Genomic DNA, 15,631 nt, shown 5'->3' with positions numbered 1-15,631 from the left:
TGAAAGATATTAGTTTGACATCTGGAGGAGAAATCAGTGTCTTTGCTTCCTCTGCGATGGATTTCTCGCTGTATGAGTGTTGAATGTCAGTGCAAATTGATGACTCCAGAAAGAAGCATTTGTTGTTCGATTCTGAGGGGCTGAAGCATAAACCTGACATTTATTGTTGATGTTGAAGTTGTCAACTTTTGGTCAGTTATCTACGGGAATACAACGCATACACCACAAAACAACAAAATGGAACCACTGATGTATTAAAATGAAGGCAAAGATATATCATTGTTATCACTTCTTAACGTTTAAAGTATTTTACTGGATTTTTTTCTTAAATTATAACCCCCCAGCTTTCATTTGAGGCCATTTTCAGGCATACTGGATGAACAAATAAAGAAGTGCAACCCTCTCTACACATGGCCCCCATTATAGGCTGCCAGAAATAGCTGAAAAGATTAAGATTAGAGTTGATAACGTAATATATATATTTTTCGAGCTCAGAATCATCCTCTCTCTGTCTGTGTGTGTGAGTGGTAGAGGGAGTGGGATGGGCCGAAAATATCCTCAAATTGAAGCAGACAGGGTGCACTTCAACCTCGCAGTCACTGCATCATCTCGTGCTCAAAGTAAAGCGCGGAGTCGGAACATCAAACATTATGTCAGCGTCCACTGTACTTCCTCAGCTGCCTCTACCTACGCCGCCTCGCGCTGATGCCACCTCTGCTGCTCGTCTGCTGAGGGAGGCTCCGAGTGTCCAGACTGCTCTTACTGTCACGTCGATGCCAATTGACTGGGCCAGCCGTCCGAGCGGTGCAGCGAGAGCCAATTGACTCCTGACCCACCCGTGTAACAAAGCAGTGCCTCCCAGTGTTCCTGGATCAATGCGGCCGTCGCACATCACAGCGGCAGCGCTCAGATTGGCTCCCCCTGCGCTGACCTTCCCCAGAAACCCTGGCTTCCATCGATTGGCCGGGCAGGAGGAAACGGACAAGGACCTGGCACCGTCCCTGCTGCTAACGCTCAGCAGATACTGACAACACTTAGCAGACTTAAGGACAACTGAGAAACTTCCCGCTGGCCCCTAATTGTTTTGAAAGATATAAACTGGGCTTCATCTGACCCTGAGATTCTTGGTAAATTCACAGACTCTTTTGAAGAGTTTGCTTTGTACAGAGAAAAGACATTTTTTTTTTTTTTTTTTTTTTAATTCCATCTTAACTTTGAAATTTCATAGCCCATCACAACCCAGTGAAAGTTTCGGTTTACCAGTGTTTGAAATAATGACAAATATAAAAATGACCCGGTGACAGGGGTCCCTTTAAGTTGACAGATATAAACAGGACTTTCAAGTTGTCCCTTTAAAGGTGCAGTAATCAAAATTATATAAATCTATAACATTTTCCCTCAGAGGCTAAGGTGTCATCAACAATAGACGGAGGGCTCAGAGTCTAGTTTTAACTCAACTGACAAAAAAACATGGAGCAAGCGCGTAATTTGATGGTTTGATGAGTCCATATGGCTCGCATCGTTGCTGGACTAAAGTTGAGTCTAAACATTTCTTCGCAATTTCAGCTACTGCGGCTTTAACTGACAAATCCATAATATTTTTTTCCTCCCACATTATTTCCCCTTTGCAAATAAAATGCAACCTATTATATCTAATGTTCAAATCAACTCACAACACATTGCTGAATGTTTTTCCTTATCCTTATATCTGTATATAACATATATTTAACACTTAAGCTGACTAAGCAGTGGTACTCACCTTCCATTCCTGGATAAGGCAAACTGGACCCCCTCCTTTTGGAAAGGCATCAGGCGCTGCAGGAGCTTGGGTGGAAGGCCTGTCAGTGGTTGCTGTGGTGGGCTTGATGGTTGGCGGTGTGGTGGGCTTGACAGTTGCCGGTGTGGTGGGCTTGACAATTGCTGAGACACTCTTGTATCACAGTGAGATTTCTGTTGTTTCTGTGCTTTCGGTTTTTTCTTCTTAATATCCATTTTCATTAGTTAAATCCTCATCAGTTTCTTGGTTCTCATTCGTACTAGATGGGCTCTGATTTTACACAATATTTCTAAAGGGTGAGAGAAAAAAAAAAAACATTTATAACAGCGAGCAGTACTGAATTTGAGCTTTATTTGACTTTTATCTGCACCGGGGGAATATTCACTGCTGTATTGCAGACAGTAAATAGCAGTTTCGTTTTACATGTTGATGGCTGAATTAATCATGAACTGACAACATTACTGTGATTACCCAGGGTACCATCATTCTCTATGGAGCCGCATGTGAATGTGACATCAAAGATCAGGACTCGTTCTCATTTATTCCATTTCAAATAAACACTTTTGTCATGTATCAAGGATTTCACTTCATACATTAGTTGAATGAACCACAACTGTGCATCACAGGCCAGTCTTGTTTCTCCAGCACCTTGTAGCCCTGCAACCCCAATGTCACCTTCAAGTGCTGTCAGAAATATTACAATCTTGATTTGGGCACACAAGTGAAAGAAAGTAATAATTTTCTAACACTAAGATGATTGCTGCCACCAACTACTGCAACATTAGAAGCTTCAGAGCTACTGCCTGCCACTGTTTGGGTCAATCCAGACACAAGTATGTGTTATGCTGCCTTCACATGCAGTCAGAAGTACCGCAGTTGCATGTAGAGGGCAGATGAACAATCAAACAAACTGGTTACATGACTGGAAAACCTAGTTTTCTGTGACACTAGAGTCGCTAAACCTGTGAGAGGGCAGTGAGTATGCAGGCTATGTTAACATTTAATGGCAAAAGAGGTATGCAATTTATTACTAAGTTGTTGGTTGGCATTCTATATATATATATTTTTTTAATTTTCACTTTTTTTTTTTTTTTTATGCTGACCAACCTTTCTTAACTAACACTTTTGTTACGTTGTTCATTCGTCATGTTAACGACTTATGAACAAGAATTAGGAATTTACGAGGAGCACTTGAAGGCAACATTTGTCCTGCAGTGCCACTAAGCTATAAACCAATATTCATCATGCACTCAATAACGTGGCCTAGAAGCAAGATATAACTGTTGCAGACATATAACAGGTTTCCTACGGACAATTAAAGGCTGGTTTAAATAACAACAGTCCGGTCGAATGTTTAAAAAATGGCCAGATGTTTACAAGCTATGCTACATGAACGCAGCTGTCTTAGCAATAAAGTTACACGCACATAATCAGCCTTTAGCCGGAAGTATGGATGCTTTACTTCAAAATGATAGCACTAACAGTAGCCAAAACTGTATCACAATGACAGACAGCACAACCGTCAGAGCACTATTTTGAATGTTTTAATAGGAAAGGCTGTGTGTGTTGACGCGCCTTGCTGCTAACATCTCCATGAGTGACCAAACCGCTACTAACTTCATCTTTTCTTCTGTAGCTTTGCAGTTTCTCCGGGCAGAGTTAAAAGCCACATGCGACTTAATTTCCAGCGGCTCAAATCAACACCGAGTATATATCCTGTAACGTTACGTGCTCCGGGTAAACGTGCTCCGGGTAAAATACATGCAAAGTAGAGGCTAAGCTGTACAACAACAATCATTTTATCCCTGCAAGTTACGTACCTGCCAAGTGAGGCCGCAGGAAGCAAATGCGTTTTTTACAAAAGAACCGCAAAAGTACAAAGTTTTGCGGTAAATTGAAGGCACACTCGATTTGTAGCACCAGCCGTCTGCCCTGCAACTCTGCGTAACTCAAGTTTGGCTTTACAAAATATTTCAGGTATTTTTTCGCGAAAATATGGTCAAAATCCACCCACTAGCATACAGTTAGTACTTTTGTTGACGGTTTAGCTGTCAAACATACTGTCTTGTATTTCCACATTACATCAAAACACAGCCACGAGAAGACGTGACACCGTTTGAACATCGTACGTACGGGACGTGCGGCGCTGACGTTCTCGGTGGATTCAGCTGCTGTCTCCTCCACTCTGCTTCAATACTTGACAACGGCACAGTGACAACGGCCGTCCAGCGACTGTAAACCAAACCGGTAAGAAGACATTAAATTATCCCGTGTGTTGCTCCAGGAATTCTGGAGCAGTCCCCTGGCTAACAAGCTGTTAACTAAATGGTAGCTTGTTAGCAAAAACGTGTCTATTGCCGGAGTGTGACAGCCCAGGGCGCCGGTGTTTGGCAGCGCTCAAACGCTAGCAGGCTTAAATGTCAGGTAGTACTAGCTTGGCCCTTGCACGCCAAACCGCGTTCAAAACGCTTGCACCTTGACGCTGCTTGGTTTTCGACAAATATTAGCCCATAGAACGAATGATTGAAGACCTTGTCCAAATGTGTAGAAGCATTACTTTAAATCGGCGTGCAAATGAAATACCAAGCAGCACTTGTTTCGGTAGCATTTCAACTTTTCTACCTGTTTTGGTTTGCATCGGGTTCGCTCTGCTAATAACTTAAACATGTACACTACGGAGGGCGAGCGGTGTGAACCAGTTCTGAAAGGTGAGATTTTATTTTATTATAGCGCTGCTTGGTAGCCTGAATCGCTTGTATGCCGAATTTCCCAGAGGCTCGAAACATTTTAGAGTGGTTTAAGCCTTGTTGTCCAAGTGTGTTCATGTGTTGATAGAGAAATAATAAAGTTTCCACCTTTTTTGTATATATGGGCTTTGGTTTGAGATTCTTCTCGAGCGACAGAAATGTATTGGAAACCTTCACACCTTGTGCCATGCCAAGCTACACTGAATCTTTTATCTTTGTTGTAGACTACATTTATGGCACAGTAGCCTATCATTTTCTCAAGTAGACTAACTCATAAGATAAGTCACTATACGCTATTAAATTCATTTAATTAATCAATTAACCCTAACCCCATCACATTACAATTTAACTTCTAAGAGACTGGTGAATGATCCCAGAGGATTTACTATTAATTAGGGTAGGGGTGAATGTAGTATTTGTAATGACTACATGTCCACACTTGTAACTAACTAACTGAAGAACAACTCAACCTTGTTAATGACATAGCTCCCAGTCTACAGATCCATAGGAAATTAAGGGAAACGTGACATGAATTTATCAGTGTTTCCTAGCCTTTATATATAAACGGCCACAATGATTTTTACAAGTATAAAAAGAGATTCTCAAAAATTCTCGCTGACTGTAACTGATACAAAGCAGGCATGTGACCTGATAGGATTTGAGTCAGGTTCATGATATGATTACGTATCCTACACCAGCAGAATTGTTGGTTGGGAAAAAAAACAGTGGATAATGAAACCTGACTTAGCTCAGAGTGTTATTGGGAATAGGTTGTAATTCCCACTTCCAACTATTCATTTTATGACACAGTTTATACCTAATTTTACCTGCTGTAATTAGGGATACACAATAATATCAGCATGTTATCGTTATTAGCTGATATCTGCTTTAAAATGAAGAATCGGCATCAGCCTTAAGTGAACATTTCTGCTGATATGACATGTCCAAATGTGAAATAGGTCAGACTTGCCCTGGTTGTGGCTGTGAGGATTGTCTCAAAGAGAGCATCATCCAGGCCTGCTTAAGTAGGATGAATCATACAGTTTTGTTCAAGAGAAAATGTTATATAAAAATAAATATGGCATGTTTTACATAACCCAAGTTGAAGTAGTTTTCTTATTTTGCCAAGTGACTGTGTACATTTTGAAAAACGTTAATTCCTTCACAGGGGAGACTTGATAGTCTCTGCAAGTATGTGCATAAATCGGGATCAGGATCAGTGATTGGCCAAACGAGTTGGAAAATATCTTAATATCAGTACAGAATCCAGTGTCATGCATCTCGAGCTGTAATCCTGTTGAACCAAAGTAAAACAGCCATTACCATCTCGGTCTAGGCTAGTTTCTGCTAACAAGTTACTACCATTGGGAAACAGCATTATCATGGCACCATTTGCATTAAGTTATCAGGGGATACATGAAGTGCAGAAAGAGGATGCAGGCTTAGAGAGCAGAGGCGATCTAATTTCTGGCTGGAAACTGCTCAGCGACACCTTAAGGCAGTGTGTGCAGTGTGTACTGTAAAGTAGCCTAATAAGGAACTTGAATGGAGCTCCATTCAAGTTCTGTGGTTTTAACCTGGAAGTACCACATTGGTGGAGTTTGATCACTGAGCTATAAGATAGCCTAGGCCTGCTAGATCATTTAAAGGTCAAGTCTTCAACTGAGGTAGATGGAGTTAGAGAGTAGCCTTCAGATTCAGTGATTATAGCATATAAAGTGTTACAAAGTTGGACGTGCCAATATGAGGTTGTAGTAGACTTTTGGCACTTTTAATTTCTATTAAAGACTTAATGCAACCCGCCCAGTTGTCTTTGTATTTCCGGTTGCCAGATATCACAGAAAAGATACTAGCTAGCATTGACAAATCCCAAACCAAATAATCAGTACATTTATGGACAAAACATTGCATCTGAAGTGGAAAGATAAAAGCAGAGAGACAGTGGTATACGTGTTGCTTAGAAACATACTGGGTTTGATGAGTTAGGATGATTTGGATAATGGAAAATAAGTTGTCAGTCACCCAAAAAATGCACAAAAATAAACTTTCTGGCATCCTCACAATAAATGAACTAGAATAATAAAACATAACCTCTAAGAGACTCGTGAATGATCCCATAGGATCTACCATCAATTAGGGTGGACTGGGTAGAATGGGTCATTATGGCAAAACCCTCCCACGTGTTCCAATAGAGTTGGGAAAAAAAAAAAAAAAAAAAAAAAAAAAACAGGACTGGTTAGGCCAGTGTAACCACTGCTCTGTGTTGACCATCATTACACAGGTTGGGACATTTTTGGTATAGAAGACATTATCAAATATTGAGGCTGAGGATGCTGTGTAATAGCTTTCTCCAAAGATGTAGCCCTATGACTGAATAATTCATCGCTTTCCAGGAGGAAAATATCTCTCCTATAATATTTGGTCTGGGCCATTAAATAATTCAGCTGCCTATCCATAAATTGTTTGTTGAATTGCTGACCTTTTCATGGGATTAAGGAAGCACAATAATAAATTCTTCAGAGACCTGGCATAACGAATGGCACAATTATGAGGCAGAATTGGATCGGATCGGTTGTCGCAGCCTGGTGTTGGTTGCTAAGTGACAGCAGGAACTTTTCCGCCCACTGTGTTTGCTGTTAAAGTCTGAGTGACTGAAAGGACAAAAACAATTACCTACATTATGCCAGTCTAGACTTCAGCTACAAATAGGGTCTGTTGGTGTTTTCTTAAGTCTTTGATAACCAGTCAGTCACTTACTGATGAAAGTGCTTCATGAATCTGTATTTTTTTTCAGCATTTTTTTTTTAATCATCCATCAAGAGACTTTGCTATCTCCACAGAGTGAACAAATTAGAAGGAACAGATGATCTGTCAGTGAAATAGCCTGGCTGTGTGAATAATGCTGAAAGCTGTGATCCCCTTATTGATTTCATCTATTAAATTCTGTGTAGTCATAAAGGGTAGGCTAGGGTAGGCTAGGTGTGTGTGTGTGTGTGTGTGTGTGTGTGTGTGTGTGTGTGTGTGTGTGTGTGTGTTGTTACGAGCATGTTTAAGCCTTTACAAACCAATACATCAATCGTGCAAAAACAGGGTGCAGCTCAGTAACGGTGCACAGACAGTATTGTTTCCTAGCACCGTTAAGGTTACAGTTACCCAGGCTGCGTTTTTCATCTCAATTCAAGCATTTGGGGGTTCAGTAAAAGGGAGCATTTCAGGCGGCGGTTCTTTGAATTCGTGGGATTATCTGCAGCTTTGTCTTGTGTGGAAAAGCGGGGTGCCAGCTGTAACGGGAAGGTAGCCCAGTGAACAGCTTGGCCTCTCAGCGGCCAGCGCCTCCCCATCGCCTCTCCACCTGGTCTTTGAGCACCTTAGCTGGCCGCAGACATGTCGCTCCGCTCCGCTCCTCCTCCCCGTTTTGTCTTCTTTCCTTCCCCTCCTCTTTCCTCCTCTACGCTCCTCTCGTTTCCCTCCGCCACAGCCCTCTCCTCCTCCTCTGTCTCCTTCTCTCCATCGCATGTCCCTAGTTGCCCTTTCCCCCCCTCTCCCACAGTCCCCTCTCCTCCCCCTCCTCCTCCTCCCTTTCATCCCTTCTCACCACACCACCACCATAGAGCAGCTAATGAAGAGCCCCATTTAGCCGGTGACTTTGGTTCAGTCAGCGCTCTGTAGCGCCGGCCGGGCCTCGGCTGCGGTGACTGGCTGTTCGGCCGCTGACATCACGCGGGGGCCAGCTGTTGATTTGGCTCTGTCTCCAAGGCTGGCTGGTTTGATGGGTTGTGGCAGGTAGACTTGTGTTAGCACAACCCTCTCTCTCTCTCTCTCTCTCTCTCTCTCTCTCTCTCTCTCTCTCTCTCTCTCTCTCTCTCTCGTCGTCAACAAACTCTCCCTCGCCCTCTCCCTAACACTCCCTCTGCCTGTCTTTACACTCGCACACACTCGAGCGAGCGTGCAGGAGGCGGCAGGCAGCTGCCGAGGAGCGAGCTGGGAGGCGACTCCAGTGCAGCCTCCCCTCCAGCAAACAGTGCCTCCTGTACAATGGAAACTAAACGGGCGAGGAGCGGAGGAGATGGAGGGCGCTTGCAGGCAGGTAGGTCCCGCTGCCTCTTGTCGGGGGACCACGCACACCTTCGCTGAATTGTCCTTTCACTCCTAGGCTTCCCGCCTCTCATAGGCTACTTTCACTATTGCTCCGCTTCCCAGAGACTCTTTGTCCTGTAAATATTTGTCATAGCGTATTCCTCTGAAGCAATCGGTGTTTTATGCTTGCCCTTCTTCCATTTTGCACTGACAGCGAAGACGAGAAAATCTGTTGCTTTTCTACAGCTTGTATTGTGGCAGGGCTGTGAGTCAATAAGTGAGTATTCAGGCTTTTCCTTTGGCTTGTTAAACTGAGCGCCGGCATCCAATCCAGACTGAAGGTGTTAGTCGGTGCTCCGTATCTCCCAGCTGGTTGCCGGTGCTGGCTCCGCTTTTCATCACCAGGATAATTAACTCAGATAAGCCAATAAGAGGCTTCTCTCCGCATTGTTCTCCAGCCAAGCGCATTCTCCGTCTCTCCCCCAGTTTCCCTGTTCTGCAGGTGTTTTCCGCAAATGGACTTTTAATGATTCTGGCGGACTGAAAGATATTGTTCTCTCATAAGGCTCCATAGGTTAGAAGTGCTAGACTTGCATGTTTAGTTTCCAGTGCTTATTGTTTACCTTCTAATTGCCTAGATTGATATTCCCTGGAAGCTCTCCTCTGGGATGGGTAATGGATTACCTACATGCGCTGCTGTGGATTTAATTTATTAATGCTGGCTGGCTGCGTCTCCGCCGTACCGTACCGCACTCGCACTGCCTTCTGCGACCTGGAGGCAGAGCGAGCAGCGCAATTAGAGCCTCATTTGTGCCTGTTTATGTTTTTTCTGTTAATACAATCTCAGCTATTACAGGCAGTTCCTTAAGCCGACACTGCCTCAGTCGCCCTGAAATTGAGGCAAGCGGTGTATGAAAGTGATATAATTTAGCAGGCTTTACACTAATCGTTTCTGGTCCAATTATATAGCTCCCCTGTCAGTGCTTTTCTTGCTTTGCAATTAGGAGAAATGGCTAGAAAATGGGAGATTAGTTACTCAGTTAAGCAAAACACTGAAATCAATTTTATCGCAGTGCCATGAGTGTGAACTAGAACGGGTAACCTATTTAACTCTTTATTTGACGCCTAATTTTACCAGCCAGTCTTCATGTCCTGCACTCTAGAGAATCCAGCACACTCCAAATCCATCTTTATGTCTGTTGGTTGTTTTATAGGCGGTAATTAAATGCATAATCATAAATTGTTTAGCTGAGCTGTATCTTGTTCAAATGCAGTTTTCCAAATCCACCAAGAATAAAATCTTTTTTTAGTTGATCTCAGAGAAGGAGAGCACATCACATTAAGCTGTAGCCCATAGACATGGCATTACCTTTCTGTTTTGTGCCTGCGCTTTCCCTTTTGTCTCACAGTGCTCCGCTGAATAGAGCTCTGTTTAGTATTCCACATCTCCTCAGACAATATCCCAGCTGTGATTTTTGCTTTTTGGAGTCCTGCTCCACAGCCACTCTTACTGTTGTCGTTTTTATGTGTTGCCTGCAATAGCTCATTACTGGCAATGATTATATATATATATATATTTTTTAAAATGTGTGATCTGAGCCAGGGTCCAGGGAGATGCTACTACTTTTATACTCAGACCTTGGTGCATTTTTGGGTTTTCTGAAGATTGAATCAGGGATAGAGAAAGATAGAGATGGAGACACTTTAGCCAGTCATTGCTCAGACAAGAGATGTGATCCAGGCAAAGCTGGGCAGAACAGAACAGAGTGGAGCTGTGTGAGGGAAAAGTCAGCCCTTGCAAAGAGGTGTGTGTGTGTGTGTGTGTGTGTATATGTGCATGCGAGAGTGAGGAAGAGTGTATTTGAGTGCACCATCTTGTTCTTTCCTATGTGCGTGGGGCATCACCAGTGGGCTCTTGTGCGCTTCACAGTGATTGAGAAATTTCTCATTAGCGTCCCATCGAACATAATTGTCTGTGTGAGTAGTCTGTGAAGAGCATGGTGTATGATTAGCTGCGCTCAGTCGACGGCCACACTTTGACCCCGCTGTGGGTTTTCGAGAATTAATTTGCACCAAGAGTGTATGTGCAGAGGCAGCTCTGCCCACAAAGCCACCGCATGGAAGAATGTGTTTCTGTGTGTGTGTGTGCGTGTGTGTGTGTGTGTGTGTGTGTGTGTGTGTGTGTGTGTGTGTGTGTGTATGTGTGAGATTCCCGTTCTAGTGATTATTCTGGGAGTGATCAGATTTTATTGTTGTACCGGCATCTTTCAGTGCAACCTAGCCCATCTCCAGCTAATGTAAATGGAATTAAATGTTTTCATATTGCCAAAATTCTGCACTTGTCAACTGTAAAACCAAAAATTGCAATTATAGATGACCGATTGTTCATATTTCCATGCTTAATGCATATATCTTTGGTATGCTCGCTGTGTGCAGATTTGATACATCTATGCGCTTGTGTGTGTATATGAGTGTGTGTTGCTGCTGATATGCCGTCAGGCACGGTGATAAAGGCGGTGTGAAGGAGCGGTGTGACAGTGAACGATGCCTGAGGGAGCCTCTTTAAGGTTGCTGCGCTCTGCGACTCCTCTGTAATACCAATGAACCACTCCCTGTCAGCTACAGCACAACACTGGAGGACACACAGACAGGCTGATCGTCTCCACAACTTCACTCCACTATATGTGTGTGTCTGTGTGTGTCTGTGTGTGTGTGTGTGTGTGTGTTGGTGTTGGTGTTGGTGTTGGTGTTGGTGTTGGGGGTGGCGCTAGGGTCTGTTGTTTGCCTCTTTAATGGCGATGGCGATGTGTCCGTGTGTGTGTTTGACAAGACATTTTTGTGTGCGTGCACTGTTTGGTGTGAGTGTATGCATCCCATTAGCATGCACAAGACCACCTGTCTGTCTCTGGCACCACACACACACACACACACACACACACACACACACACACACACACACACACACACACACACAGGCTCAGTGTGAAGTCCTGAAGCCAGCCAGCTAGGCAGCGGCTGCGCTGTCCTCTCAGCAGCACTAGTCATGAAAACCTGGAGCGCCTACGGCCAGGCTCAGCCACACCGCTGTCAGAGCAACTTTTACACTCTGTCTGTGTGTGTGTGCGTGCACATGTGTGTGTATTCTTGTGTGATAGCTGCTGGACTGGTACTGAATCACAGAGCAGGGTCTACATTTTACATTTCAGACATTTAGCTGGCGCTCGTATCCATAGTGACTTCCAGCAAGCATGAAAGAATAAGCTGCATAGATCAGCAGCCAGGCAAAAGTTAGAGCTATAGCACCCTGATAATACTCCTGCGATCCCAGAGTGACCATGTAACGTGTTAGGAAAATTAAAACTAGATAAGAGTAAAGGATAAGGGTAGAGGGGATTATTTTGAACTATGCGATTGAAAGGGGAGTGGACGATTCTGTCTGTTCGTCAACATAAGAAATTAGCAGGCTACAAGCTTGATATGCTCACTAGGTTGTTTATTCAACAGATCATATTAATTATTAATATTAATGAAAGGTTCTTGTCTTGGCCCGGGCTCTTGCCGCTCATCCGGATTGCTATGGTCATAACCAGGTTTTCCATAAAACCAGAGGCTGAGTCAAACATCTTCCCAGTTAATTAATATGCCAATATGCCAATTAGTAAGTCAATATTAGATTCAATTTTCGAAACATGTCCATTGCTGCAAGAAGGAATGGGAATTTGCCTTTTCTTTCTCCAGTAATTGTGAACATAGAAATTATTATATTCAGCATATAACAACATAAAAAGCCCAAACTTCAAATACATATTAGTGAGTGAAACCTGAGATTGCCCTTGTAAATTGGCGCTGCCCTTGTATTGTTCAGTGTGTAGATAGGGATCAACTGATTATCGGTCTCAGCCAATCAGTAATCGGCAACATAATTTTGATTTACACGATGTTCGATATGAAAACCACTCAGACTCAGAAATACTTGCCTTAAGGACAGAAGGTTTACAGTTTTCATTTCAGTTTTATCGCATGCTTAAAGCTCGTGTGAGTGGGCGGGGCAAAGTTTCCATTAATACGGTTGCAATTTTCATTTCCCTTTTCACAGGATTTTTATTTCACTCCCGTTTACAGAAAGGCAAATCAAGATGTAGCGTTTTGCTTTTATGTACTTGCCCTAAGGACAGAAAGGTTACATTTTCAGTTTTATTGGATTTATTCCATTTTATTTAAATGCTTTTGAAAGGCTGCCATTCATAAGCATTTAAACACAAGAATCTTTGATCCAGTCAGTCTGATGGGACCTAAATAGATCACATTAATCATGGTAAATGTAGTTTTCTTGTAATTGTTTTTTTTTTTTTTTTTTTTCAAATTTTCAGGTAGTTGTTTTGCTAATGTTTTATGAATATAATAACATGAAACATTTGTTCATTTAATGTTTGGCTGGCATTTCTAAATTTTGATACTGCAATTTTCAAATTTACTGCAAATGAATATTGGCCCTAAATATATGTAATCATTGTCCTCTATTACTAATAATTGGTATCAGCCCTGAAAAGTCCGTATTGGTCAATCCCTAGTTGTAAAGTGCGACTCTGCCAGGGTCAGTAGGACCACCCACTCAATAAAACAACAAACAACACCCCAAAACAACCATGCATGATATTGTAAAGCACTGTGGATAAAACCTTAAACCAAATGGCAAGTGTTAAATGCCATATGCTGATGGACAGAGGCTCGTCCCGCCCACCCGTCTCCTCAGTCTGCGGCTCTGGCAGCCGACTCGGGTGTCATGAGAAGGCAGATTATAAAGTGAGCAGGGATTCCACTTGACCTTTTTGGCTGGCATGTGGCTCACACCAAGACCACGTTGGAGCAGCAGCCAGGCCTTGGCACCGTTGGGTGCCAGAGTCAGCGTGGCGCCCTGCCTGCTCACTGAGAGGGAGATTAGAGGAGGAGGGAGAGGCCGAGCGAAATGGAGGGAGACAATGAGGAACCTAGACAAGACGCGGTTATGTAGCAGCTGTTGCTTCGCTGAAAGAGAGCGTGCATGCACAGCAAACGGTTTCTGTGTAAATAAAGTTAAAGAGGCATTAAATAATCTGACCATTACCGACCTCTATTGGCCACCAGTAGGATTTGCAGCCCTACTTGACAGGTCTGTGCTTACGGTGGCCTGCAGTTGACAGAAACAGCACAGTCACATTCTCACAGAAGAGACAAATAAGCCAGCTAATTAGAGCAGAGATCCAGCAGAAATGTCTAGTGAAGAGGTGGTACATCAGCATACAAAATAGCAGAATAATAATAGTGCTTTGTCTTTTTTTTTTTTTTTTGGTTTAGGAGTATGCTGCTATGCTGGTTGCTTGCTGGTAGCACCGCCCTCCATCCCCAAACAAACTGTCTAAGGTGAAGCCCCAATTGTGTGGGGGCAATTGGGAGTGTCTTGAAATTCCAGTGGGTGGTCAGATTTTGTTCCAAAACAGTATCAGCTGGAAAGAGCCACAAATCTCAGCCGCTCATGAAGTAATTACTGTGTCACAGCTATTGATTATCAATCTTGTCACCTCCTCTCCAATATATTATGATCATTTTGTGCTATGAAACAGGAAAAACATACATACTGCACTTATAAAAAAAAAAAGTGAAATCATCATCTTAAGCCTGTTGATTTGGAAAAAAATTGCAGTAACTAACTACAGGTATCAAAGTTAAAAATGATTTTAATATTGATCACAGTTGATATCACAGATAATTCTCTCAATGCAAATTCTGCAATATTGTATCATAGCTGCACAGCTTTCTTTCAGATTTCTGCCCTGCCCAACCAATATTTGTCACCAGTTTGGCTGGAAAGGAATTTGGTGGAAAATAGAGATTGTATGCTCGATGATTTGAAATTTATGTGCCACCAAATGTCGGAGGATTTTCAGCGGAGAAACACTGTCTCCCCTCGCTGCTCTCTGAATTCCTAATGCTCGGTTTTTACGAGGTTGGCAGGGGTGCCTTCGCCTGCTGCCTCCACCGCACTCCCATCTCTGCTCATCCATTATTTATGGCGCATAGGCACGCATAGGCCCCAGAAATACACACTCGCACACAGGCAGACGGCGCACACTCTTTCTACAAAACACATAGACACTTTCTCTCCCCGTGCCACATTCACACTCTTTGCTGTGCCCTGACACTCACGCACATATTTTAGAGTTGCTGACACCCTGAATGCTGTCAGTCCATGTGGCCTTGGTGTCAATGCCGCCCCCACACACACCCTGACCTTTGACCTCTCCCCTCTGACCCCTGGCCCCATCTACCTAACTCTCTGCTTCTCCCAGTGGCAGGTCAGCTAGGGCCATGAGGGTGCCAGAGGCTCCGGTTGCTGTTCTGAGCGGCTGAAGCAGACATGGGAACACAAGCCCTGGATGGCAACGGCAGGCTCAGCTGCATCGTCATCACCAGCCCTATCCTCCATCACCAAGTAGGTGTTCAAGAGGCAAAACTGGATTTGTTATTCAGAGTTCCCACTCGCTGTGGAATCTCTATAATTCTGAATTCTGTGTTTCTGTTGTATTTCCACTAGGAAAAGTCATGGAATTTCTGATGTTCTCTGTGGAATTTTACCAAACGTGTCACTTCAAAAAAGTGCAGAATCTAGCCTGTGTCACGATTTGTTTGAGATATTCATCACGTTCAATTTTTGAAAGTTTTCAGCTCATGTGCTATGGAAAAAAGACTTAACTAACACATTAACAAATTAGAGAGGAAGACAATTTTGATGTCGCAAATGAAACGTCATGGGATTTTAAATGAGGGATGGGACCCCTGGCTATTAATATGTGCAGAACTTTACCTTTAGTTAATGTGTAATGGGATAAACCACCATAAAAAGAATGTGGATAGAAAACTGTTTCTTTTTTGCCGACCTGTATGATCTTACTATTGATTTTTCTCCCCCAGTCATTTAACACCAAGGATAAAATGATGATCTATATTACCGATGCAGTCAAAACATCAGGGATTCACTTCAGCTATTTGAGAT

The 15,631-nt window shown here is 43.1% G+C and overlaps 2 protein-coding genes across 8 annotated transcripts in view; one reads left to right on the top strand and one right to left on the bottom strand.

Moving 5' to 3' along the window:
• The window catches only part of zranb3 (zinc finger, RAN-binding domain containing 3), an 83,810-nt gene extending 79,768 nt beyond the window's left edge, over window positions 1-4,042 (bottom strand). The window contains exons 1-2 of one of the 2 annotated variants that reach the window (XM_030073652.1): window positions 3,911-4,042; window positions 1,760-2,066 (exon numbers count right to left, since the gene is read on the bottom strand). In XM_030073652.1, the coding sequence (XP_029929512.1) occupies window positions 1,760-1,998 (239 nt within the window). In that variant the 5' untranslated portion in view covers window positions 1,999-2,066; window positions 3,911-4,042. Of the gene's footprint in view, window positions 1-1,759; window positions 2,067-3,597; window positions 3,737-3,910 lie in introns of those variants that run through there. The other variant, XM_030073643.1, reaches the window with a different exon arrangement.
• The window catches only part of LOC115374653 (R3H domain-containing protein 1-like), a 56,234-nt gene continuing 44,490 nt past the window's right edge, over window positions 3,888-15,631 (top strand). For 5 of the 6 annotated variants that reach the window (XR_003929639.1, XM_030073691.1, XM_030073684.1 and 2 more), the window contains exons 1-2: window positions 3,888-4,024; window positions 14,928-15,070. The gene's annotated coding sequence lies outside the window, so the exon portion shown is untranslated. Of the gene's footprint in view, window positions 4,025-8,429; window positions 8,612-14,927; window positions 15,071-15,631 lie in introns of those variants that run through there. The other variant, XM_030073673.1, reaches the window with a different exon arrangement.

This window comes from Myripristis murdjan, chromosome 2 (assembly GCF_902150065.1).
Source record: "Myripristis murdjan chromosome 2, fMyrMur1.1, whole genome shotgun sequence".
Lineage (NCBI taxonomy): Eukaryota > Metazoa > Chordata > Actinopteri > Holocentriformes > Holocentridae > Myripristis > Myripristis murdjan.
This window is presented reverse-complemented; position numbering and strand designations above follow the sequence as displayed.